Source organism: Canis aureus, chromosome 14 (assembly GCF_053574225.1).
Source record: "Canis aureus isolate CA01 chromosome 14, VMU_Caureus_v.1.0, whole genome shotgun sequence".
Classification (NCBI taxonomy): Eukaryota; Metazoa; Chordata; class Mammalia; order Carnivora; family Canidae; genus Canis; species Canis aureus.
The window spans coordinates 32,489,910-32,517,316 of record NC_135624.1 but is presented as its reverse complement, the minus strand read 5'-3'; the positions used below and the strand labels follow the sequence as shown (position 1 = coordinate 32,517,316).

Sequence of the window (27,407 nt, the reverse complement as noted above, 5' to 3'; positions counted from 1 at the left end):
ACAGCGGCCCACAGCTTGAATCTGGAGCTGCTTAATTGGTCCTGAACAGCTCAATCAGGGGATACTGAGGCACATGAGGCCTCACATGTCTTACTGATAAAGTGGGAGCCATAACACCAGTCAGCAGAGTTGCCCTAACCTCTGGGACAAGATGCGTAGAAAACACCAAATGCAGAACCACCAGAAGGCTCAAGTAGGGAGCTCGCTCTCTTCTGGTCCCCTCCCTGGTGAGTGCTGAACTCACCCTTGTTCCAGCAGGAAAACCATAGCTGGCAGCAGATGAACTTGAACACCAGCCATGTGTTCGGGAGGTTCCCAAGGGAGAATGAATTTGCCAATTTGCTTGGGCATCAATCGGAAAGGTGAGGGCCTGGATCATTGTGTAGAAGAAACCCAGCCATGTGCTTGTTTATGCGAGGCGCCCACTCACCCTCTCCCACACCCTGCTGGCAAAATTAAAGCTTCCACGGGAAGACCTCTGAAGGTGCTATGAGCATTGGACAGGAATATGTACCCTGACCCTAGTTTCCATGCCAGACCAGGACCTGCTGTCTGACAGGCAATACAGGAAAAAAGAGGACTGGGGACAGAACTTTACAGAAATCTGGTTGATGGGTATTAAGGAGGGCACTGGAGGTAATGAGTGCTGGCCACTGCGCAGCTGATGAATCACTGTGTTCTATCTCCAATACTAATAATACAGTATGTATTAATTAAATCTAATTGAAATATATTTAAAAAAATAAGGCTTGCTATGAGCCAGGATGGGTGCTAGGATCATCATCATCACCGATACCACTGCCACCACCATGTAAGAACAGCCACCAGCTGTTGAGCACCTGCTCTGTGCCACTGCGATTTTCAGCATTACCTACTCTCTCAATTCCCACAACTGCCCTGGCTCCTGGGAACTTCTCTCTCTCTCTCTCTCTCTCTCATTTACTGAGGGAGAAACTGAGGCACAAGGAAGGTGACTCAGGATTGCACAGGCAGACAGAGGCAGAGCTGAGTTTTGAAGCCTGCTCTCCTGGCCTCAGAACCCATACTCTAAACCAGGGCACAACCCTCAGGTCCTGCAACTCTACGAATGCAGGATGAACTCATAACTGTCAAACTACTATGGATGAGCCCCACTTGGGGTGGTTTTTGTACCTTATCTCATTGGATCTGGAAAAAAGCCCTGGGAAGGAGAAGAAGCTATGGTTCTTGGTTTGGGTGGCATCTGTTAAGTACTGGGCAATGTGCCAGGTGTTTTACCTGGTGTATCAACTATAACCGGATTAGTGAAGAGCAAGCTACATTCTACACATGATAAATCAAGGCTCTTAGCAGGTGAGCAAAGTACCCATGGCTGTGCAGGTAGCGTAAGTAGCCCAAAAAAGTGGCTCAACCCCTAATCTATCTGCTTTGCAATGTGGTGTTTCTCCCATGATGCCATGCTGCCTCCTCTGTGCTGGTAGACCGACCTACTTCCCCTCTCCCTTTCCCTGTCTACCCTTCCTTTCCCTTCTCTTCTCCACTTCCTCATCCTCCTTCCTCTTCCTCTCCCTCTCTCCTCCCTGCTCCCACCTGAGTTTTCACTCCACCTGAGAAATAACAATTGCAGATGCTAAGGATAGAGTGTCTCTGCACATACTTTCTGCCCCTGTTAATGTATGGCTTTAGATCTTCCACTGCATTAAATGACTCTTTCTCAAGAAATCTGTCTCCCCACACAATTCCAGAATCTGTACATTCTGTTTGCACTCACTGCCCGCAGTTGGATGAAGCTTGGTCTTTAAGAGTCTTTCGTTGCTATGGTTGTTTGCTTTTCCAGGGGCAGTGATGATTCTGCAATGATTCCACTTTCCTTTCAGTGCCCAATGCCCCCCTGAGGAGCTGCCTGTATTTGTGAAATGAATAACTGGTTGAAGAGCTAGAGAATAGTCCCTAGCTACGGAGTGCAGTGATGCTAACAGGCTCATTCACTGATCAAAAGCCTGGTGTCACCATCTTGTCTCCACAGCCAGACACCCAGGCATATAAAAGGGTTTGGGGACTGGTACCTGTTTCTGTTGGAGATGCTGGCCTTGGTTCCATGTCTCTCCTACATCCCATAGACTCAGACCGAGATCCCATGTCAGACTCTGAGAGGGCAAAAAAAATAAAAGGATTGTTAATCTTACATTGGGATGGGAAAAAGGAGATATTCTTCTTGTCAACAAAATGACAATGTGGGAAATCCTCACGGTCCACCGCCAGGTGTCCGAGACAGGGTCTGGGCCGAATCCAGTGGCAGAGGCCTGTACTCTTTGGCCTTTTGTGGAACATCAGCCAACCTCTCAATACCAGAATCATTATTGTCCTTGATACTGAAATGATTCATTGCAAAGGTGATGAAATGTACCCATAAATATTGGTTTTTAGAACACCCTGTGAAAAAGGAGTAAGATTCTCATTTTACTCCAGAGAAAACAGAAATGCATAGAGATGAAATAGTCTATCCCAGAATATGCAGGAGGAAAGTTGATGGACTAGAATTTGAAAAAAAAAAAATTTAAAAATCTCCATGCTGGGAATTTGTCTCCATGAGAGCAGAGTGAGCCTATGGGGAGAAGCGGGTATCAGACAAGCCTTTGGGGGCTTCTGCTCCATGCGGCACATGTCTGTGGAAGAAGCTCTTCCTTAATTCTTCACCAGCCAGCAGCTTATTTATCAGAAATTTTGGGGGTGCCTGGGGCTCAATCAGTTAAGCATCTGCCTTTGGCTCAGGTCATGATCCCAGGGTCCTGGGATTGAGTCTCGCATCAGCCTCTCTGCTCATCGGGAATTCTACTTCTCCCTCTCCCTCTGCCCCTCCTCCACTCATGCACTCTCTCTCTCTCTCTCTCTCTCTCTCATAAATAAACTCTTTATTTTAAAAAAGAAATTTTTGATAACTAGGAAGCACTAAACTTGGAGCCAGAGTCTGGGCCCTCTGGTCCCCCACAGGGACCTCTGGGGGCATTTCACGAAACCTCTCCACACCTTATCTTGTCTGCAAAATGACTAAAATGTATCCCCTCAATACCATCCCTCAGTATAGCCTCCTTATAGGGACAGCTAAATGCAAAAAAGAGGTGTATCATCTAGTGAAATCATTAGAATGAGCAAATGGTGGGCACTCTCTGTTTCTTTCTCTCCTGTCCCTCCTGTCCCTCCATCCAGCCTCTCCAGCCCCAGTTTGAGTCAGCCACCCCATGCACCCGGCACAGCTCCCAGCACTGCATATGTGACCCCTGGGCCCACGCCCATGCAGCTCTGGGAGGCAAGCACTCATTCCTGTGCTGCCCATGAGGAGACGGGGCTTGGAGGGTATGAATGGTGTGCACAAGGCCATGAGGAGGTGACTCAACCAGAAATCATACACAGTGACTCTGCCCCACACTCTATGCTCCTTCCCATGAGGTCACAAAAACAGGTCACCAGGGTCACCAATCATATCTCTACAGGGACCCGATATGAGTGAGGGAGGCATCCCGGGAAGAGGAGGGACGTGATGTGGGGCGGGATCTGTCCTCCTCCTCCCACTGGCCCCATGGCCTGTATGGATCTGCTGCTCAGGCTGCCTCCTGAGGCTGGAGCCTCCTACAGGTGAAGGCCATGCCTCACTCGACTCTTTTATCCCATGTCATTCAGACTCATCCCAAATACTTTGCCCTGCCCCAGCTCTGAGTAGGCACTTGGTCAATGCTCAGAAGATTCGGAGGAGGACAAAAGCAGCAGGGAGATCCAAGTGTGGGTTTATCTGCAGCCCCAGCGTGCTCCATGCACCTGCAATAGCACTACCTCCAAGCCGGGCTCATGTGTCCCTTGGCCATGAGACCAGCCCCCTGTGGCTGAGAGCCCTGAAGAAATGCCTCCCTGGTCTGCAGCAGCCTGGGAGCGCCCACCCCAGAGCAAGGGCAGCGAACTTGATCTCACAGGAAGCCCTGCTCCCTTCCCCCATCCTTCCTGGGACTTCGACACTTGTCATGTTTCTTCTGGGGCTTGGTGTCTTATCTGATGAGGGTCAGGCCCATCTATGCCACACAGAGCACTCACTTGGAAAGCAAATCTCTACGATTGTTTCTTTCTGGGAAGCAAAGTGCCCTGTGAACGGGAGGTGGGGCCCAACCGTCTGGTGTAATCAGCATCCTCGCTCCCCCCCTCCGCCCCACATCTCACCTTTCCAGAGATAAACCCGCTGGAAGCTGGTAACGGTGCCCGAAGTTCCTTCCAGGGCTACCGGAACTGCAAGGAGAGATAATTATTTTTACGAGCTTGAATGGGCTTGTTCTCAAAGGGACCTGCTTTGGCCACACTGACCCACCTCTCCCACAGGGGCCGCTCCTGGCCTGAGAACCCCATTTCCTATCAAGGTGCACCCCCACACAGAGAGCGTCGTGGAGCTGTCCTCCGGATCCCCGGTACAAAACCAGAGCTGGTCAGACCCCAGGTGTCTTGTGCAGGGCAACAAAGAGATTTTCTTATGACACAGAACCAGTGAAGGTAATGGGGATTGGCTGAAAGAGAACCAAGCCCATAGAGACTCCAGTACTGTGTCAATTGTCCATGTCATGGATGCCCTCTGAGAATCTCACCACAAAGGCAAGCAGGGATCATATTTGGGAGGGTGGGAATACTGTGAACTGTCTTCTGTGGCCCTAGACATTTGATATTCACTCTATGATGGGCAGCTGCCATTATTTGATTCATTATTAGTATTATTCAGTGTTCCTTTCTGCTGAGCTACATCCCCCTGGAATCATCCAGATGAGACTGGCTTTGCGCACCATTCCTTGATGGTCAAATTTGCCTCTCTTGGGGCATCTGGGTGGCTCAGCGATTGAGTGTCTGCCTTCGGCTCAGAGCGTAATCCCAGGGTCCTGGGATCCAGTCCCGCATCGGGCTCCCCACAGGGAGCCTGCTTCTCTCTCTGCCTATGTCTCTGCCTCTCTCTGTGTTTCTTTCATGAATAAATAAATAAAATCTTAAAATAAATTTCTAGTATACAGTTCTTTGAAACTTTACCCAATGTGAAAATTCAAGTATCCATTGCCACAAGCAGGATACGGAACTGTTTCATCCCTCCACAGAAACTCTGTGGGAGCCTGCTTCTCCCTCTGCCTATGTCTCTGCTTCTCTCTCTGTATCTCTCATGAATAAATAAAATCTGAAAAAAAAAAAAAGCCTTCCTCTCTTGCCTCTGCTCAGCCCTAAGATCCTGCCTGTCCCCCTGCGCTATGAAAGGCTGAGGAAAGAGTTCAGAAGACACAGGTTCTGGAGGCAAACATTCCGCTAATGGCAGGAAACGCCTGGCACCCAACCTGAGACCTCAAGAAGTGATGACATGTTGCTCATTATCATCAAGAACCATATATTATTATAGTCAATTGTTATTAAGAGTCATTGCCACTTGCCCAACACTATGATGAGCACCTTCCAGATATTGCTTTACTTCAACCTCACAGATAAGTATTCTTGTCCCTAAATACCAGGTGAAGATCAAAATCCAGAGAAGTCAATGCCAGAATTCAAATCCCACCTGCTTGGCTCTATACCCCATGTTCTCAATCACAATTCTGTCCATCCAAAATGGCAAACATCTGCAGATGTGCTTCTGTTTAGAGAGGTGTTCAAGGAGGTTTAAAGAGGTTTAAAGAGTGAACGATTTGGAAAACTCAGCTATTAAAGTCATGAGCCCCTGCCCCTCCCAAGATGGCCATGCTCTATGCTAGGGGTGGGGGTGGGAGCCAACAATGTTGAGTTGTGCTTCCATTTGGTTTTGCTTCTAAAATGGGAATACAGAATAATTCTAAAACGTCTCACACTGCCCAATATTGTGATTACACATTTCCCTAAAAGACCTACTCATAATTCTCTCATCACCCACTTCAGAGGGTGGATGTCACTTATAAAAATGAGGGGAAATTAAAACCTATGATATCTGGGAGATCTAGACTTGGATCTCTGACAGTTTGAAACTCAGTCTACACACTCCTGAGGAGCCCATCATATACTCCTCCAACACCAACACCGAGCAGGGCCATCTGCTCAATCTGCTCTGCTCTGCCATCTTTCTTGACCACATTTTCTTGTGACGAAGGGCAGGCGAGGGGACTTTGGGCCTTGTCTCAAAAGTAATTAGAGAATTTGTTTCTTAAATCTTTTTACACCCAAATTTATGTGGTATACTGACTATGCCACACTATGTGGGATGGATAAATGGATAGATGATAGATGATAGATAGATAGATAGATAGATAGATAGATAGATAGATAGATAGATATAGATACTTTTGGTAACATAGGTGTAAGTAAAATAAAGTAAAATTTTCAAAATAGTTTAAGCTTTGCATTAGTATTCTTATTTATCCTGTAAAAGGAGGAAAAAATGACATCTTATCTCTACAGTGCTTTATTGCTCTCAAATAGAAGACTAAAATGAAGGACCACTTTACAAAGTAGTTTACCATGAGATACTACTGAGCATTTTGATCATGGGCCCTCAATGAGCCTTCATCCACATCCCCATCGCTATCCCTTCCCAAGAGCAACAATCCCTCAAGGATTTCTCCACCACTCAGTAGTCCTCATTCCTGACTTGGGTGAGTGGGTGAGCCTCTCACACATTGTCTAGAACATCTTGAGGTGGTGTGTCCTGATTTTCATGGAGTAGCAAGGAAACTTAGAGATGCTCTCCGTCACCCAGAGAAGAACAGGGGCTCCACACAGGTGCACACAGGTCTAAGGCTGTGTTTGGGTCCAGAATGCACTAAACTGTGGTGGGGATGGAATTTCCTTACCCACTTTTTGTCCACCTTGAGGCAACAGAACCCTGTGGCTTCTAGCCTGGAAAAGGTGAGTCTTCACCTTATCCTTGGCGTTTGCTCATTTTGACACCATTCAATCCAATGGGATTCAGTTCACTTCTGCACTCGAAAAGTTGAGCATCTGGTAGATTCAGAAAGTCACCAACCGATATCTACAGACTGATGTGCAAATGTTTTAAATCGCCACAGAGAAAGTTGTAAGGCCTTGGGAGGCAACTGCCAGGTTTCCACAGGCATGCACAGAGGACATGGGAGTGGAAGGGATGGCACTGTCCTCTCTCTTGTCTTCCCCATTTCCCACCCCATTTCCACATCCACACTCAGCTCCTCCTACTTCCGGAGTTGGTCAAGGGCACTCACTCCTCTCAGAGCCATCCTCCTCCCTGGCATCAACCTCCACATCCAACCAACCTGTTTCCCAAACTGGTCTCAAACATACCCTGTCCGTGGGACCCTCCCTCTTGGCTTATCACAGTCTTTCATTGGTTCCCTAGACTCCTTCCCACCCCCCAGCCACACAGCACCAGGGTATCCTTTCCGAAAGGCAATTCTACCCTCAGTCTTGTGATAGCTACCACACATTTCAGAATTCACTTCTCTGGGACCTCAATCTTGGCAGCATGAGCGACCATGTGTCATCTCCAAGGGGCTTGTCTTTGCAGGCTTCCAGGCTTCTGCATCACTTCTGATATCCCAGATATCCCCTCTCTGCCTCGAACTCTCACCCTCTTCCAACTGGTTAGCCTCTACTCATTCTTTAAAAATCAGAGTCAGCATCATCTCCTACTAGAAAGCCCCACGAACCCTCTGGCTGGGTTACATGCTCTTCCTCTGGATTTGTAGAGCACTCAACAAACACCTGAATCTTTAATCTCACACTTGTCTGTCACTGTCCATTGACTGTACTAGAGCTTTCCAAGGTTGGGAACAGGCTTTGTTCCTCTCTATATCACCCACACCTGACATCATCCCTGCTGCAGAACTGCTGTTCATACATTAATAAACTCGAGGGATGAATGAGGAAAACAATGTAATCAATGATACTCAGAGCCCACCAAGCAAACACAGAGCATTATCTTCCCAAGCACAGGAAGGCTGGCCTTTCCTAATGCAGACTTCCAGCCCTTCACTCCATTCCCCAAAACTTTCCAGGCTCAATTTTGTTGATTGAGACGGGGCGCATAGAACTGGAGCAAACGTGATTCCTCCTCTTCCCTGTGAAGCAATATTTTAGGGGAAAACAGTTTTGACTGTCCAGATATTTGTTCCATTCCTTCCGTGACAGTTGAGTTAGAATATCCCTGTGACACAAACAGGCCTCCACACTCTGACTCATCACCTCTCTCTCCATAATCAAGGCAACAGGGACATATACACATTTAGAAGTTTTGGGGTTTGGCATGGAGCCTTGATTCGGAGGGTTGGTGGGTGTTGTGTGGTCTTGATTTACTTCGGAACACTTCCGTAGAGAGGTCATGTGCTGTGTCTGGGGTGGTTAGTTTGCGTCTACTGCCTAGGAGTGGACAGCATCCCAAACTAGAAAGCCCGGGTTTCAGAGTCCACCTCATATTCCTTTCCCTTCCTAAATAAACTGCATTCCTAAATCCTTGTCTCAGGCTCTGCTTAGTGCAAAACACATGACAACTATTGTAAATAACTATAACAGGGTCATCCTATTTGTAGCTGCCCAATGGATGGTTTGCTCAAAATGCATCTGGTGATGGTGGGCATCCCAGAGACATGGGAAATTTCTCCACCTAGCCCTCAGCACCCTGAGACAATGGCCCTCACTGATACAAAACAGACTCCTATGCTGGCGACAGATGCCAGCTATCAGCCTGAGCCTCACCACTGCCCAAAGCATGAAGCCTTTGGGATCCATAATAAACCCAACAGTGTTCTTCCAAGGCCTGTTTTTCCTGTCAAATGTTAAGTCCCTATGGGCATTAAGGGACATTTAATCTGCCTATTTTGCATTCATTTGCACTTCAAGACATTGTCAGAAAGAAGGCATAAGCAGTTCCAGAGCCTTCTAAGCCTTTTCCCTTAGAAATGAGAAGATGGATTCAGCCAGCACCAAATAGTTGAAACACCCAGAGATGCCCATTGGCAATTTGGGAGACACAGATTTTGGGTGGATTCCTCTCTTGGGAGAAGTGTCTAAACAGAAATCCGATGACGGGAAAGAGAAACCTCACAACCATGAAAAGCACTGGGCCTTCCAATTGGATAAAAGGGCCTCCAGGTAATTTGTAGGGTTGGTTGGTTTTGGTTGTATTTGTTTGTTGTGAACTGATATTTGGTTGGCTTAAAAAATGAGGAGAAATGTACTGAAAGGGCGTTCTGAGTTCCATGAACCTTGGTCAGTCCACTCAGGCAGACAAATGAAACACTACCTTTGAGTTCCTGGTGCACAGAGACCACTCCGCCCACCTGGACCCCAGTGTGGGCCCAGCACCCACATCCAGGAGGCTCTCAGGACGAGTGATGGATGCACGAGCCCAAAAATCCCTCCTCTATAGCTATTCCTGCTCACCTCCACAGCCACACCTGACCTTCCCACTTTCCCTGGGGCTTTCTGTCCTCTTCTCCCCACAGCCCTTTAAAATCCTTGAAATCCTTGAAGTAGAATATGTGGTCTCTGACATGAACTACCCCATGTCTGGAGTAGAGCAAGGGAGGGGTGTCCACTACTGGACTCCTTAACTTGATAGGACAACACAAGCAGGTAGCACCATGGGGTGGTGTGGGAGACAGCTTCCACCGATGGCTCTGGCCTCTGACACCTAAGGTCTAAGATCCCAGCTATGGCCTTCATGCAAAGGCAGCTCCTCTAGGTAGGACATGCCACAGCTTGGAACTGTGCTCTCGTGGGTAAAACTGTGAGGTAACCAGCTGCCTCGCTCAAGTACCAAAGGACCAGGGTGCTGAGGGGGGTGAAAGTGCTTTGTACAATGCAACATGGGTACTGATGTGCTTCCTGTTTGAATTTAGTGTACTCTGTTGGGCTGCAATATCCTACAAATGGCAAGCGAGTCACTTACACTTTATACATAAATCCTAATTCTCCATTAGCCAGGCCACCTGTTAGACCAGACTCTCAGAGGACCGGTGAGCTGGTCAATGAAAGCAGATACCCATGGGATCCCTGGGTGGCGCAGCGGTTTGGCGCCTGCCTTTGGCCCGGGGCGTGATCCTGGAGACCCGGGATCGAATCCCACATCGGGCTCCCGGTGCATGGAGCCTGCTTCTCCCTCTGCCTGTGTCTCTGCCTCTCTGTCTCTCTCTGTGTGAGAGACACATTTATCATGAATAAATAAATAAAATCTTAAAAAAAAAAAAAAAAAAAAAAAAGAAAGCAGATACCCAGACTGGAAGTCCTACAAGGTGCCTCTGTGGGATGTGCCATCAAGGAGGCAGGGACTTGAAGTTCAGAAACGGTGCCTTAAACTACAGCCGTAGAGCACGTTAGCGCTTCATTCTCTAATACACAAAAAAGCGGAAACTACATCTGAAACTAATGATGTACTAAATGTTGGGTAATCAAATTTAAATTAAAAAAAAAGTGAGCCCCCATTTTATAGATGGAGACCCTGAGGCTCAGAGAGGTTAAGTGCTTTGAGCAAGGCCACAGAGCTAGCAGAGAAAAGCAGAATCTGTCTCCAGGATTTTCAATGCAGGCTATTGCTCCATAATCTCTACTATCTACTGAGAGTGCCCACCTTGTTCCGGGCACCACTCCCAGTGCTTCACCACGCATTCCTCCTTCAATCCTTCTAACCTCCCAAGGAGCCAAAGTCATCATTATCTGCATTTCATAACCAGGAAGGCCAAGGCCCAGAAAGGTCACATAAGGAGTAAGCATTTAAAATGGAATTTGAATCCCAGGGTCTGATTCCAGAATCTGCATTTTCATGAGCATCTAACCAATGGCTAAATGGGAAGGCAGAGGCTGGGACAGAGTTCATTGCTATTGTCCCCAGATCCTTCCTTTGTGCTTCAATCAGCTCTGTGGCCTCCCCTGCAGCTGCCTGAATCCACGGAATCCTCACTTTCTCCCGCTATCAATATCTGTTGTTAGAAAAGGGACTCTTTCAGCTACTCACATTTTTTTTAATTTTTTTTAAATTTATTTATGATAGTCACAGAGAGAGAGAGAGAGAGAGAGAGAGAGAGAGGCAGAGACACAGGCAGAGGGAGAAGCAGGCTCCATGCACTGGGAGCCCGACGTGGGATTCGATCCCGGGTCTCCAGGATCGCGCCCTGGGCCAAAGGCAGGCGCCAAACCACTGCGCCACCCAGGGATCCCAGCTACTCACATTTTAGTAAGAATTTAAACCATGTTTCTTTCCCAGGGACTCATTATACTTGAGGAGTGACCTATAACTGTGGCACGGAGCTTTTGTGCTCTATTGTTCTCAATTGGAAAGGGTGTCCTGGTCAGTCTGCATCTAAGGCAATTCCCAGTTTGGAACATCATGGATATACCTCAGAGTGCCTAAAATCCCCATCAAGGGGTGCGCTTCTTGTGGAGCCTGGTGGCTCAGTCAGTTAAGCATCTGCCTTCAGCTCAGGTCATGATCCCAGTGACCTGAGATCAAGCCCCACACTAGGCTTCCTGCTTGGTAGGGAGTCTTCTTCCCCCCTGCTCCTACCCTCTTATCATACATGCACTCTCTCTCGCACGTACACATGCTCTATCTCACATAAATAAACAAAATATTTTAAAAAACAAAGCAAAAGGTACCCTTCTTAAAGCTTTGCCCAATACCCTAAAATATACACATACCCACAGGGCATTGAAAGAAACCAAAAACTTCAAAAGTCATTTGGTAATCACTCCTTCTCAGGGAGGCCAGACAAGGACACATTCTTTATTTCTTGGGCACCTACCAAGCACATGCTCCATGTTAAGCAATTTACTCTGGATTTATTGCCCATGAATATATCACACATCTTTCTGCAAACGCTTGTTTGCTCACCCTGGGCTACCTCTCAGAATAATGGATACCATATGTTTACTATCCATCATATAAATAAGCAATTTGATTTTATTTACCCCCAAAAAAACTAAGCCTCATGGAATCCCACCTAATTAGGCAATATATATATATATATATTTTTTTGTCCAGGCTTTGGTAAATATTCATTCCACAGATATTATGTATATTCTCTATGCCAGGTTTCATGCTGGATGGTGTAAAGCTAGAAATTCTAAATATACGGTCTAGTTCTTAAAAATAACAAAAGACAATGACAAATTTTTAAAAACAATAATAATATTACCTAACAGTAATTCTATGTGTCAGACCCCCTACGAAGTTCGTCTCAGACCTATTATCTGTAAGTGCCAATATCAAGAAGCAGGTAAGAACGTCAGCTTTGGAATCATACTATCTGGTTTCCAGTCCCAGGCTTTCTACTTAGAAGCTCTGAGCCCTTGAGAAGACTTTATCCATGTACCTCAGTGTCTTCAGCTGTAAAATGGGGAGAATTAATAACAGTGCCTCCCTCCAAGGAAGCATTGTGGCCAGGCGGGTGGGGGGGGGCAGTATGTGAGTTAGCAGCGGCCGGGGGGCCTCAGGGTAGTGGGTGGCTCATAGCCGGTGTGGTGGGGAACACAGCTATGATACTTTCCACTATCTCCTCCCACCTCACCACAGTCCTGGGAGACAGGTCCTCCCACTAAGCCATTTTGTAGACAAGCAATTAGGCCTGAAGATATTTCCTGACCTGCTCCAGATCACACTAATGGTGTCCAAAATGGGGATTCAACACCACAGGCAAACTACCAGCTGGCAGGTAAGAGCAGCAGGCAGGCAAAGGCACGCTCTCAGGGCAGTGCCCTCCACACCGCCCAACAGAGGAATTTTCAGGAATTCCTGTGAAGTTTTTCACTGGAGGAAGCACTGAACTCTGCAGGGTAGTCAGGGAGGGCCCCTTGGAGGTGACATTGAGCTCTCTGCCATTACAAACCTGAGAGTTGCCTTACACTGAGAAGCAGGCCCTGCAAACTTCTAGTGGCTTCCAGCTCTTGAAGGACCAACGTCTCCGAGAGATGGAAGCCTTCAAGGGCTCTTTGAACTTCCCTTAGTCCTCTTCTGTGTCCTGTCAGGCTGCCACCTGCAATGCTTTCACCCCTCCCAAAGCAGAGGGTGGGTTGGAGCCACATGCTGGCAGAAAAACAGAGAGGAGGTGAGACGGAGCCGGGCTTCGGCCAGCCTCACAGAGGAACCGGGAGTCAGGGATCTCCTGGGCCCTGTTCTCACCATAAACTCTGACGTTTCAGGTTGGAAGGTGGAAGAAAACTTCCAGGTCACCTAGCTGATGTTTCTCAAACTTCCCAAACTCAGCAGACACAGCACTACCCAGACAGCTGGCTAGGACAGATTCCTGGGGCCACCTTGGGGGTCTGGGGTGGAACCCGAGAATCTGTATTTCTAATGAGCTTCCGGTGATGCTGAACCCGCCGGTCCTGACCACACTAAGTCGTGCTGGTGTGGTCGGTCCCCAGCTCAGGACTCTTCCCCCGTGGAGCCCTGATGCAAGGGCAGGGCTGGAAGAGGCAGAGAGGAGATGTGACGGGCCACTGTGGGGCCTCAGGCACTGACGCCCATCCCTATAAAACGAGGGGGTAGGCAGATGATCTCGGGGTGACTTCTAGATCGAATGCACATAAGTTTGTGGGAAATGTTGGAAGAGCTTCTGAAAGGAGGAGGAGGAGGATGGAGCAAGCTGAATAGTTATTTGCATCAATGGACCCTACGTGGTGGGGCTCACAGCCTCTTGCACCCCTATAATTAGGACGGGCAATGCAGCTGGTATCATCAGCAACAGCCTACCTGCCCGGCTGCGAGCTCCCTCCAGCCTTGGGAGAGCTGCTGAGAAGCTCTGGTTGGGTTTTATGTAGCACCTTTGATACCATTATTTTTTTCAGAAGTATAACCTTCTCAGGGTACAAAGGGGGTTCACAGGAGAAGACCCCACTGGTGAGGAAAATTCATTGTTTTTTTGCATTTAAATTCAATTAGCCAACATACAGTACATCATTAGTTTCAGATGTAATTTTCAAGAACCCTTCGGTTGCATAGAACACCCAGGGCTCACCATTTTGAAAGAAGTCAGGCGGCAGGCAGAGACTTACCCCCGAACTCCTGGCCTCCCAGACGCAACGTCGCCTGGCGGCTCCCCCGGTCGTATGTCAAACCAGGACAGGTGGCATTAGCCTGGGCTTCAGTGGGGTCCCTCCAGTCTTTGACATGGCAAAGTAGGACATCGGGGGAGCTCAGCAACCCACAGATGATGGGCCCTGCAGAGGCACGAGAGGGAAGAGAGGGTGATGTGATGAAGAACAAGTAGGGCCCTTCTAGGGACCCACGTGGGTGCCCCGAGGGGCTTGGAGAGTGGGAACAGGTAACAACCCCTCGGGAGCACACAGGGACAGAGCCTGGAACTCAGGAGCCTGGTTTTCAGTTGGGTTCCTCTTGCCTGATAGCCCTGCACGTGTCATAGTGGCCAATTTGCAAAGGGAAGGCCACCCCCTTGCCTGCCCTGTTGAACCTCCTGCATTAAAGCTCTTCTTGATGGGTCACCAGCCATGACATCTTCAACAGCACCTGGGGTCTTAGTGTCAGAATCCTCTGGCCTCACTCTCTATCCACTACCCCACAGAGGGATCTTTTTGAGGCTTCTAGCAAATAAACAGCAGCTTCTCTCTCTCTCTCTCTCCCCTTTCTCATGCACACATGTACATGCACACCAACTTTGAAGGGGCTCAGAAAGGAGTACTCAGATTCCAAGTAAGGCTCTGTGAAAAACCACAAGCTCCGCAGCAATGGCCCAAGCTTCCCTATTAAGAAGTGAGCTCCTTGTCTCTGGATGCATTCAAGCAGAGGCTGTGGGACCACCTGCCCCCCCACCCCTCGCCAGACCTGGGATGTGCAGAGAGAAATCTATAACTAGGGGAGGCACTAGACTATTTGTCTTGAATACATATCCTAAGTTTGGATACATGTCCCAACTGTTAAAAAGCTGCCTTGAAGTTATAACTTTGCTTGGTGTCAGGAAGACCCGTCCTGAGCTTATGGCACCCAGCAGTGGTTTCAGGGAGGGAAGGCAGGTAACTCAGATGCTTCAGGGTCTGTAACGTGCCAGTCACTATGGTAAGTGCTTGAAGTATGTTAATCCCCTTGCAGATATTATTATTTCTGTTTTACTAGTGGAGAAACGGATTCTCAGATAAGTTAATTACCCAAATTTACTGAGATCTAGAAATTAGGTCATTTATATAAGGTCGATAAATAATCCCATTACGTAGTATTGTAGATTCCCCAGAATCTGAACACCACTAAGTAGTATTTTTACTCAGATTTTCCATTTTGATAAATAATCTCATTCGGTAGTATAGTTGTTCAGATTCTCCAGAAAAAAATAGGAAATCTGCCACCCATAACCCCTTCCCTTCTTTATCCTAATTTGTGCCCACGCCCAGAGAGAGTTTCTTTTTTTTTTTTTTTAAGATTTTATTTATTCATGAGAGACACAGATGGAGAGAGAGGCAGAGACACAAGCAGAGGGAGAAGCAGGCTCCATGCAGGGAGCCCGACGTGGGACTCGATCCCGGGACCCCAGGATCACTCCCTGGGTTGAAAGCAGCATAAACCACTGCGCCACAAGGGCTCCCCCATAGAGAGAGTTTCAAACTCATCTCTCACCAAAATTTCCCCAAAGTAGATGACTCAGATGTCTGGCTTATAAAGCTGACATTTTGTCCTTCTCCCTCCCACTGGCCACTTTTAACCTCCAGGTGATAAAATATATATATATATTAACAGCAGCAGCAGCAGCAGCATCTCTGTAAAAAGTGACCTTACAGATCCTCTGATTGCTGGTTCTCAAACCAGCAGCTTGGATTGATTCGATCAACAACACGGGGAGGGCTTTAAAAATGCTCGCTCCTCGGCACCGACCATGGAGCTTCTGACTCAGTGGGTCATAGGGATAGAGGGTGGTGACATGCGGGAGTTGGCCTTTATCAACAGCACCACAGTCCTGGTGCACACAGCTGGATTCCAGATTCCCCGACCTGGTGAGACCACTTTGTTTCATAATAAGGAAGCAGAAAAGGAGAAAGGCTTTCCTAGCTGAGATGGGAGGAGTGGCCAGCAGGCAGCGAGGGCCTGGTGGGGGGGGGGGCTACCCCCTGCCCCCTACCCGGCTGAGCCTCAGCACCAGAGTAGCAGGGGCACCCGCTGAGAGCCCAGGGGAAGCCTGCCAGCCTTGGTCACACTCCCAGGGGCCGAGGGGCCACCCAAGTCCCTCTGAACCTCACGAAAATGTAGGTCCAGGAGCCTCCAGAAGTGTCCTTAATAATCAGTAGAGACAAAGCCACTTAGGAGTTGAAGGTTGGTGAAGGCAGAGCAGGGAGGGGAAGGGAGGGGGGAATCTGCCAGAAAGTTAAATGACTTTCCAGACCCTGGTAAAAGGACCGAGCAGGAGTCTGTTCCTGGTCATTGGCGGATCCGGCCAAAGCTTGCTGATTCCAAGCCCCGGCTCTGCCCACCAGACAAGCCTGGGAAAAACATCTGCCTGGTGTTTTAGGTGCGTCTCCAAGAGACCTCCAGTTTGTGAGGTGGTCGGTCAGCGCAACATAATTCACGGGTCGCAGGTTACACTTGGAGGGAAACGCCAGCGAGCTGCTAGCCAGGCACGTCATGGAAAGAAAAGGGATTTCGTGGGCTCCCCGTGTTCCATGGAACAAAATAATTCTTCCATATATGATTTTAAGGAAAATGAAATCAACCTTCCAGCTTGAAAAACCATATGGTTTGGTGAGTAATAGAGCACTTGGGGGGATTGTGGTGGCCTCACAAAAGGCATCCTGGATCCGAACCACCGCATTTCACACACGTATGTGTGTTTACATGGATGTGCATGGGTACGTGTGTGTATATCTCTATATATACGTATTTTTTCACCTATCTAAACACTAGCATCGATGCACAACATATAATCACAAGGCGCGAAATCTAAAAGGAATTTTAGGATTCAGCTCAGTCCTGGAGGGCACGTGATGTGATGAGCACGGGGTGTTATATGCAACTGATAAATTATTGAGCTCTACATCTGAAACTAATGATGTACTCTAAGTTGGCTAAATGAATTTAAATAAATAAAGAAAAAAGAAAAAAGCAAGAGATGCTGGGGTGGCTCAGCCATTGAGCGCCTGCCTTCAGCTCAGGTTGTGATCCTGGAGTCCCAGGATCAAGTCCCACATGGGGCTCCTTGCAAGGAGCCTGCCTCTCCCTCTGCCTTGTGTCTCTGCCTCTCTCTCTCTTTCTGTCTCTCTCTCTCTCTCTGTGTCTCTCTTGAATAAATAAATAAAATATTTAAATAAATAAATAAAATAAATACACAGGAATTAACTCAGTCCAGTGCAGACTCCTGCCCCACCCCTCCAACAAACACACTCTCTTGCAGCCCCACCCCCCTTTCAGTAAACACCTTGTTTGTGCTCTGAGCAGCATTCAAATCTATTGACAAACTTCCTTCCTCTTTCCACGATGGACCTCCCTCGCCTCCTCGGCTCCTTCCAGCTGCCTGGCCGCTCGTTCACTAGTTTTCCGTCTTCTTCGAAAGTCCTCCCCGTTATGTAGGTGCTCACCAGGGATCGCCTGCTTCCCCCTACCTTCTCACCCTGAACCCTCTTCCCAGGAAATCCCACCCAGACCCGCAGCCCTGATACCACCTGAACACCAGGAATTCATGCATTTCTATCTCCCGCCCGGACCCCGCCTCTGAGCTCTAGACCTTGGTACCCAAAAGCTTAATCCACATCTTGTGAATGTCTTAAAGGCACTGCACGCTTAGCACACCGTAAATGGGCCCATGACTGTCCCAAATCCTCCTCTCCCATCACCAAATTTGACATCTGGTATCTTCCGTTATTTGCCACACAGGCAAGCTGTCCAACCAGGTGAACAAGTGGATCACCAAGAATGGTCTTGGACACCTCCTCCTTCTCCGGTCCTCATATCTATGGAGTCCTGTGGGTTTTGTCGGCTAAGGATACCTTGAATCTGACCCTTCATCTCCATTTCTACCACTGTCACCCTGCCCACTCTACCCACCCCCTCACCTGGACTGTGGGCGTAGCTCCTAACTGAACCCCACATCTACTCCAACTCCCTACCTGTTACCTTCTGCACACTCAAGCCACAGCTTCAAAATCCAAATCTGATCGTGGCATTCCCTCACTTAAAACTTTCAATAGCTTCCCACGATGCTTTGAAAGAAAACCACCTTTGTGCGACATGCAGGGCTGCAGAAGCTCAGTGGTCACCTCATGCCCGCACCTCCCCACGCCGTCCCCACATTGTGAATCCTGGCTTCAGTGACCCTGCTCTTTCCTTTGTAAGACCATGAGTCCTGGTACCAGAAGGCCCTGGTCCTCACTGTCCCAGGCATTACCTCCTTGGAGCTGGGCAAGGATGAAGCCGTCACAGCATGAATCACGGTCACAGGCCAGCAGACAGAAGAGATGAGCCCCAGTCAGATCAGCTCCTGAGGCTGGGAATATGACGGGCCGGTACAGTCCAGAGAGCGTGTTTTGGAAACCTGTTTGCTCGAAGCTCTTCTGACTTGTGGTGGTGAATTCTTGGCCTGGAGGAAAAGGCAGAAAAAAATGTTTTTAAAGATCCAAAAACCTTGCAGAGTTGACCGCAGTTTACTGGTCATATGATAGTGGACCCTCTGGTTGGACGAAGGGTAGTGTGAAGTCCAAGATGAGACCCTCGCTGCACCATGAAACTTCTGGATCGCCCATGCATGAAGAGTATGGAGCTCACCAGGCCCATGGCCCCAAACCTGCAGACCTAGATAGATGCTCATCACACCTTTGAAGCACTGAAGGGGGTGTGTGAAGAGGTGACACGTACGAATATTTTTATTATTACCAGCAAACATTTCTTGTGCTCTACCTGTATACACAGACATGGTGACTCATGCTCTGCCTATATGACTTCATTTCGTTTTCACTGCCCTGTGAGTTAGGTCCAGCCTACTCTGCTACCAATGTTTGTTCCTGTGGTTCAAACTCATGGTGGGGGACCCCGCTGCGTGGCTCAGCGGTTGAGTGTCTGCCTTCAGCTCAGGTCGTGACCCCGGGGTCCTGGGATGGAGTCTCGCATTGGGATCCCTGCAGGGAGCCTGCTTCTCCCTCTGCCTGTGTCTCCGCCTCTCTCTCTGTGTCTCTCATGAATAAATAAATAAAATCTTGAAAAAGAACTCGTGGTGGGCAGGAAGCTTTGCTGCTGTAACGCTGAGGCCACGCCGGTCCATCTACAGTTTTTCCAGCATGTCACTGTCTTGTGGCATCAACAACAGGTGACTGCAGCATGCACCAACAGCGGAGCGCGGGCAAGCCACAGGAAGCACGGGGCCGTACACAATGCCCTTCGGCCCACGCTCTCCCCCCTACCCCAGACTGGCCACCTTCTTTGTCTTCAAGGTGGCACTTGTGATTTTCCCCTGCCCAATTCAGCAGACCCCACCCTTCCTGCCTCCCTCCCACATCAAGCTGTGTGACTCTTGTGCATTTACTGTAGCATCTCTTTGTGCTGGATTCAATCTATTTAAAAATTCTGCTAGCATTTTAAACAGGGTTGTGATCACGTCTGCCAGTCCTCTGGTTAAAAATGGCGAGGCTTGGGTTTCGCCTGTCCCTAACTCTACTTTTCCCATAAGCCCTGTTATTTTTAGAGCATCATTTTGCAAAGAGGAGATTTTTGCAGGGAGATATATATAGAGAGATAAATCTATAGCCAAAACGTCTATCCTATTATTACGTCCATATCTCATGTAAGGAAAGAGAGTGAACACAGCTGATGGGGGGCAGAAAGGAATGAGGAATCTGTGCTCTTTGCCACCCTGAGTCTGACCCCTCCACCCAGCTGTTCACCAGAGATTAACCCACACTTTCTCCTAGAAATTGTGGAGAGGCTTAAAATGTAGAACCCAAGAATACAAGCTGCAGAATGAGACAGGCTTGAGTGCAAATCCCTGAAGCATTCCAGAGCCTCAACTTCTCCATCTGTTCAATAGGGGTAATAGTGTGTAGGCTTCGTAGACACTGAGTAGATGAAAAGATAGTCCATACACTGAGAGGCTGAGCAATGAGCCTGGCACTTAGTGATGCTCAGCAGATACTGTACAGTCTCCAGAAAGCCACATCTTACCCTAGCAGGGGTTCCCACCACCCCCTCTGCCCGACTGCCCTGTCATGAACTCTGCCTGCAGAGCCCCAGCCCATCCTTCACCAAATCCAGCTTAATATCAAGGGTCTATCTCCCTGATTGATTTTTTACAGTTAGAATTCATTTCTCTCTCCCTAGATAGCAAGGCTCTATCATCTTTCACCCTGTCCTTAAGCTACTCAGGACAGTGCCTGCTTCCCCCACCAGCCTGAGAGTCCCCAGAGCCACTCGCCACCAGCCAACACTGTAGTAGTCGCCAGGCATATGTGACCATTTCAGTATCTGTTTCAGCTCACTGACGTTCGTGTTGCAGCAAGTGCTGGGTACCTGGGTGGCCGCTGGGTATCATTTTGGACAGCAAAGGTTTATAGAACGTTCCCATCACCGCAGAAAGTTCCACGGGACAGCCCTGGACTGTAGGGCTCTCTCCCTCAGCAGCTCCTGGCAGCCTCCACGTCACCCGGCACGGGGAATCTCATGCCCTGAGGTCTTTGCATGGCAGGAGCCTCCTATTCCTTTGGTCTCAGTTCCAACATCCCCTCCTCTGAAGCTCCTTCCCTGACCAACTGGCAGCAATGAATGTTCACCTTTCTTTCCCTCTTTAAATTGTGATAAAAATATATACAACACAAGATTTACCATTTTGACCCCATTAAGTGGATAGTCCAATGGCATTTAACCCTTTTGTGTTGTGGTGTAACCATCACTACCATCCATCTCTAGAACTTTTGCTTCATCCTAAAATAAAGCTCTGCACACCTGTCGAACCCCAGCTGTCCATCCCCGCCTAGCCCCCCACCCTCGTAACCACTGTTTCACTTCCCATCGCCATGAATCTGACTGTTCCAGGAAGCCTACGTCCGTCTTCATCCCACTGTCCTGTTTCATTTCATCAAAGCACTTTGAACCGTCCAAAATGATCTTATTGCTGCATCGACGGCTGTATCAGTCAGCGATTATGTTTTGTTCCACAGCTACGTCCACAGGGTATACCACACCACAGGACCTCAGTCAACATCTATGGGAAGTGCCAACGCCGAGCAGATCCGCACAGCGGTAATGGGGCAGGTCTGGGGGATAACTCAGAGCTCGGGGAGGTTGTGCCCTGACGTCCCCGGTTCCACCTTGATGGAGTGGCAAGATGCCTCCACTTTCTAGTCCTCATCTGTGAAACGAGGGGGTTGGGCTAGCCCAACTGGAAGGAGCCTTTGAGCACTGTCTTCCTTCAAGTCTGAAAAATCACGGGGCTGCTGCTCCATGCTCCAGGCCACAGATTTTAAGTGGGTGTCAACAGGATGGTACCAGAAGATGGATCAAAGGGCCCTGTGTTCCGGGTCACTAAAGGTCAGGTGCATGAATGGATGCATTTGCCTACCTATACCAGGTGCCACTGATGTGGGATATACTCAAAAAATATTCTCAAAAACTGTATATATTCCTCCTCACCTGTGACTTTTTGTCCCTACTTCATGGCATAAAAACTAAAGAAGTGATTCCTGAGCAGAGATAGTGCTCGTAGGCGAGGAGGCAGGAGTCTGAACGTCCCTTCGCTGTTTGCTATCTTAGGATGCAGAATGACTGTGTCTGTGTATTTTCTGCTTGGGGGAAAAAAAAAAGCAAAACAAAACAAAACAAAAAAAGCAAAAAACAGGTCTGCCTTGATTTAGTTTGGCAGCAAGGAAGCTTCTCAATTTCCCTTGCAATCTTCCCCCAAGTATAAACTTTCAGGAGATGAGGACAAATAAGAACAAACATGAGAAAAAACTAGAGTTGTGTTTGTTTTTTGTTTTTTTTTTTAATGTGGAAAAAAGGCCAAGGATTAGTTTTAAAGAACATTTTGGGGACAGGTTGTTTGATTTTGGTTTTCCTTTTTTAGGAAAAAAAAAAATCTCTATGCTCTGTTATCTTCTTTTTTTTAACAGATTAAAAAAAATAATGATAATTGGAATAAACACTGGGGCAGGAATTCTCGTCATGCTGACCCCAGATGAGAGAAATCCCAGCTCTGCTGGACTCCACTCTCCCATGGGAGCCCTCCCCTGAGACAGGATGGAGGGATTTGGGGACTTGAAGGTGCAGAGACAAAGAGCCACAGGCATTTGTCCCTGCCGTGGGCTGCGGACCGATCCCAAGGTCAGCCGAGGCTCAGTGCCCGGGCCGTGGCACTGTCTCCGCGAGCTGCCAGCTGTCCAGTAGCTGCTGGGATCCAGGCCGCCCAAGCTAGGGACCTGGGAGGCCACATGCCTGCCACCACCCTCCATGCCAACCCCTAGGTCTCAAGTCCGGCCTCCTGGGCTGCCTTCTGGTCCGCAGTCTTACCCCAGGTCACCAGGAGACATGTCAGCAAGGATGAAAAGGATCTCAGAAATCTCCTGCACCTGCTATTTACCCGATGCTGTGCACTGTTCTAAAAGCACAGACCTCCTCACTCCAGACCTCCCAATCTCCTTGGTTCACTTGCGACTCCTATTTTACTAGCGAGGACAGGGAAGCCCAGCGAATGTCGAGGGCCTTGACCAGATTGGGGTTGGCCCAGGCCGGCCGGCTCCAGCACCTCACCCTGAACCGGAGGAAGGAGGGCCAGGAGAGCAGAGGAGAGTCCCCGTTCATGGGGAACCTAGCCGAGGCCCAGGGCTCACCCTCTGCAGGGCTGGCCCCTCTCTTGGCCCTGATGGAGAGACGGCAGGAGGCCAGCCGGAGGGCAGAGGAGGGCGGGCTTCCCTGTCTCCGCTCTGTGAAGCCATGCAGGGGAATTCAGGCACACTTAGGTTCAAACCCACCTCCCCCATTTATCAACAGCATGACCTTGCAAAAGTCTTCTAATCTCTCTGAGCCTCAGTTTCCTTATCTGTAAAACAGGGGCGAAGATCGGGATCATAGGATCTTGCCTTCCCCTGAGGATTTCTGTGAGGGTAGATGAAGGATGTTTGGGGGAATGAGCTGTAAATTGTGAGATAAGATAAACATCCTTGTTACTCAATGCGTGGGCCTGGGGCCAGCAGCTTTAGCATCCCCGAGAGGTTATTAGAAAGGCAGCATCTGGCCCAGCCCTGATGTAGGGACTCAGCACCAGCATTTTTCAAGCCCCCCCTCCCCCCCAGATAATATGCATGCACAGTGCAGCTGCATGGAGGCTGTGAGCAGGGCTGGTGAGGGGCGAAGTGCCTGGAGGTTTGCACCCTTGTGAGAAGGTCTGATGACCCCCAGAGAGGCTGGAGAGCAAAGGGAGGGGAGTGCGAAGCTCCAGGAAGCAGCCCCAAACACTGGTCAGGTAGGTTAAGCCACTGCGGCCCCCAAGCATCCAGCTCGACCAACCTACCTTTCTTCAGATACACAGCCGGAGAGTCTTGAGCCCCACTCCTCACTGTCATTTGGCACCTGAGGCTTCCGAAGCTGGTGGCCTCTGAGTTCCCCAACGTGTCCTGATGCTGGAGGTGGAAAGAGGCTCATTACTATTACCTCACGATGGTCATTTCAATTCAACAGACATTTATCAAACTGTGATCGTGGCTGAGGCACTGGGGCAAGATTCCTGGCCGTGACTTTCTCCCAGTTTTGGAGCACACAGACATGTAAGCAGTGAATTCCAGCCCAGAGTGTCGGCTGCAAAGAACACATCAGATTCAAGAGGAGGTAACTGTAGAAGAGGGAATGGTTGATTCTATGGAGAAGGGAGAGCAAGACCATTCTCCCAGGAAAAGTGAATCTGGGTGGGGTACTGACGTATGGGTAAGAGTTCGCCCATTGGAAATTTAAAAGGGGGGATTTTAAGCAAAGGCAACAGCAGAAGTGAAGCCAAGGAATTTGGTGGCGTTTTGAGGACTAGAGCCTGTGGTTCTCGGAGACAGTCAGTCCTGAGAGGTAGAGTGAGGGGGAGGACAGAGAGGCAGGGACAGTTCCTGGAAGTCCTGACAGGTGCAGCCTGTATCGGGTGAGGATCAAGGGAAGCTTCGTGGGCAGCCCCGGTGGCTCAGTGCTTTAGCACCGCTTTCAGCCCAGGGCATGACCCTGGAGACTCAGGATCGAGTCCCACGTCAGGCTCCCTGCAGGGAGCCTGCTTCTCCCTCTGCCTATGCCTGTGCCTCTCTCTCTCTCTCTCTCTCTGTGTGTGTCTCTCATGATTCAATAAAATAAAAATCTTTAAAAAAAAAAAAAAAAAAAAGGAAGATTCCTAAGCCAGGAAATGAGGCCAGACCTCCAAAGGCCTTGCCTTCCTCACTAATCTCCGATCTCTCTCTCTGACTCTTTCCAGCACTCGCATGGTAGCAGGATAAGTCTGTTCTTATCCATTTGTGTTTTGTTCCCTGTGTTTCGCCCTCCCCTCAAGGTCGCCCAACCAGCAATCTTCAAAGGGTAGGGGCTAAAAGCAAAGCTATCTGAAGGCAACTGCTCTTCTTCCTTTTTAGAAGACCTGAGCTCAGTGCAGGGATGATGGCGCCTGGGAGGGGAGAAGGAAGGGCCTCTGGAGGGGAGAGTCCTGCACTTCTGCATCCTTTTTTTTTTTTTTTCAAAAGACATCAAACATGTGGGGTTGGGAGGGTGGTGGCAGAGGGAAAGAGAATCTTTTTTGTTTTTAAAGATTTTATTTTTATTTATTCACACAGACAGACACAGGCAGAGACACAGGCCGAGGGAGAAGCAGGCTCCCTGTGGGGAACCCGATGCGGGACTCAATCCCAGGACCCCGGGATCACGACCTGAGCTGAAGGCAGACACTCAACCTCTAAGCCACCCAGGTGTCCCAGTGTTTAACTTTCTACATCTTTAAAATGAACCTTGTTCTTTTTAACAGCAGCATACCAATCCATTGTATGGATGTATATAGATTATTTCACATTTTCTTAAAAGATTTTATCTGTTTAGAGAAAGAGAGAGAGAGCATGAGAGAGAGGAGGGGCAGAGGGAAAGAGAGAGAGAGAGAGAGAGAGAGAATCTCAAGCAAACTCCCTGCTGGGCACAGGGCCCAACATGGGGCTTGAACTCATGACCTTAGCTGAAATCAAGAGTATGCTCAACTAACTGAGCCACCCAGGCTCCCCTTTATTTCAGATTTTTAAAGGACATGTAGCTGTGTTAGCTGTGTTTTGCAATATCACCAATACTGGTGGATTGCGTACCCATTGCACTTGCACCTGTGCAGAGGTGTGAGTGTGTGTTCACTGGCGACATCCCAGAAAGATCATGGAAGGTGGGCCTCTGAATTTTAGGACCTGAGCCAGGGTCTGCAGGAGCTAGACAAGAGGTGGGATGGGGTGTGTCTTGGACTGAATCCCAACCACGTGCAGCTTCCTGACCTCAGACTCCTCATCTGTAACATCAAGGCTTGATTTCACAGGCTTCTGGTGAGGGTTCGAGAAGCTAACAGAAGACGCACAGTAGTCAAGGCAATGTTAGCTCTGCAAGTTTAAAGTTTAAAGCTTCCTCCCTCTGCTTCTCCCTCTGCCTATGTCTCTGTCTCTGTGTGTGTGTGTGTCTCATGAATAAATAAATAAAATCTTAAAAAGAAAAAAATAGTTAAACATTATGTGAGAAAATCAGGGTAGAAAATAATATAAGATATTAGCATGTAAACAAACCAAAAAAAAAAAAAAAAGATGCTTATAAACACTTAGAAGTTTTCCAGAAGTTTCCCTGAGAAACTTGAAGAGTAAAAATGAAGATTTTCATGTGGTTAAGAGCTGGGAAGTTGGGACAACTGCTTTCCTCCGCATATTCTTCTGTCCTAATTCATGGTAACAGTGAAAATTGCCAGCTTTGACCTCCAGACCCAGCTATTCGTGTGGTTCAAACTAATATTTAACATTTTTCTTTTTAAGCTATAATCATATTTTACTTCTACCTTGGAAAGGAATGCCGGGGTCTGGGACTCAGAGAGACAGATGGTATTTAGGGCTCTGGACAATGTCCCATCATGCCCAGTACCCACACTTCCCGGTGAGATAAGCTGGTGGGTACCAGACAGGAGTGCTCCTCATTGACATTCCCTCTGACTCATGTGTCAGAAAGCGATCCTTCTCAGATGGACGCTCCTGCGGACAGCTGCGTCCTGAGCTATCCCCGGGCCACTGTGGTCCCCATTTCCCAAAGCCTGACATCCAGCCAGCCAGAGCATATCTGAGACAGAAGGGACGAGATGCAGAAACCCCACACAACTGCCAGGACTCACCTGCGCAGAAGTCGTGCAAGCGATGCTGTCACTTGTCCAGCCATAGAAATCACAGGAGACCTCGGATCCCGCCGTGGACACCGCGAGGAAGCTGCAGGTCTCATCCAAAGCACAGTCTGCGAGCACCATGGGCCGGTCAGCACCTGTCTCTCTCAGGTGATTCTGAGGACAGACGGACACACACCCCCACCTCCTGCCCCCAACACACCCAAGCACACACTCACCCCTAACATGGACAATAGTAATCTTCCTCGACTATAGGGTTATGAGATAATCCTTGTAAACATACACACTCAATAAACAGTGGTTGCTATGACCTGTCTCTAGCCTGGCTGGCTAAGTGACACTTAGAGTCATTTACATGGTTGGTGGAACATACATTAAAATATTAGATATTTTGCTTCTATAGATGTCACTTTAATAAAATAATCAATTTAATTTAAAAAAATGTTCACAGACATGCTCTCCCAACCTGGACAAGTAAGTCTACAAGGAACCGACGGCCTTCATTTCTGCACCCTTACATTGGGTGCTGCATTGTTCTTGGTACATGGCGGATGCATTACCAACTTTGAAGTGAAGCTAAGAGTTAGCTTCACTTCAGAGTTGGATGCACATTTGGGGAATCAATTGATTTACCAAGTGTTTTGATACAGTGTGATTTTTCATTATGGTTTCAATGGTTTTGCTCGATTTCTCTTGCCCAGGTCAGCAGAGCCTATTTCTACATGTGCCCACCTCCGCACCACCCCTTACCTGTCAAGCACTGCAGCAGGGGGGACCCAGAGCCAGAAACTTTGGACCTGCCCACCGCAGTGACATTGGCACTGAAGACCACCTTAGAGTCTGGAGCCTTCTCAAATTTCTGCATCACTGAAAGGAAAGCAGATTGATCAAATCTGATTCTAAAGGGGAGAGGATCTCTACGGAGAAGCCAAGAGAGAGTCAGGTCAAGAAATCACTTCCCGTTCACAGCCCTTGGTCACACAAATGTCCCCAGGAGGGGAATTCCCTTTTAAAACAGTTCCAGCACGCTGCCTCATATCTGATTCAGAGAGCTATGTGTTATCATGTCTCCTTGTGCTACCTCATCGCCAGGAGGTAAGGAGAAAGTTTAACATTTACGTTCTTCCCTACAACTCATCTTTTCTCATT

At 48.5% G+C, this 27,407-nt stretch overlaps 1 protein-coding gene across 2 annotated transcripts in view; it reads right to left on the bottom strand.

Annotated features, from left to right (window-relative positions):
* TG (thyroglobulin) overlaps nt 1–27,407 on the bottom strand; it is a 249,030-nt gene that overhangs the window by 161,597 nt on the left and 60,026 nt on the right. For both annotated transcript variants that reach the window (XM_077847310.1, XM_077847311.1), the window contains 7 exons: nt 27,009–27,125; nt 26,253–26,368; nt 23,406–23,514; nt 18,303–18,494; nt 13,978–14,142; nt 4,186–4,251; nt 2,046–2,126 (listed from right to left, as the gene is read on the bottom strand). In XM_077847310.1, coding sequence (XP_077703436.1) covers nt 2,046–2,126; nt 4,186–4,251; nt 13,978–14,142; nt 18,303–18,494; nt 23,406–23,514; nt 26,253–26,368; nt 27,009–27,125 — 846 coding nt within the window. The remainder of the gene's footprint in view (nt 1–2,045; nt 2,127–4,185; nt 4,252–13,977; nt 14,143–18,302; nt 18,495–23,405; nt 23,515–26,252; nt 26,369–27,008; nt 27,126–27,407) is intronic.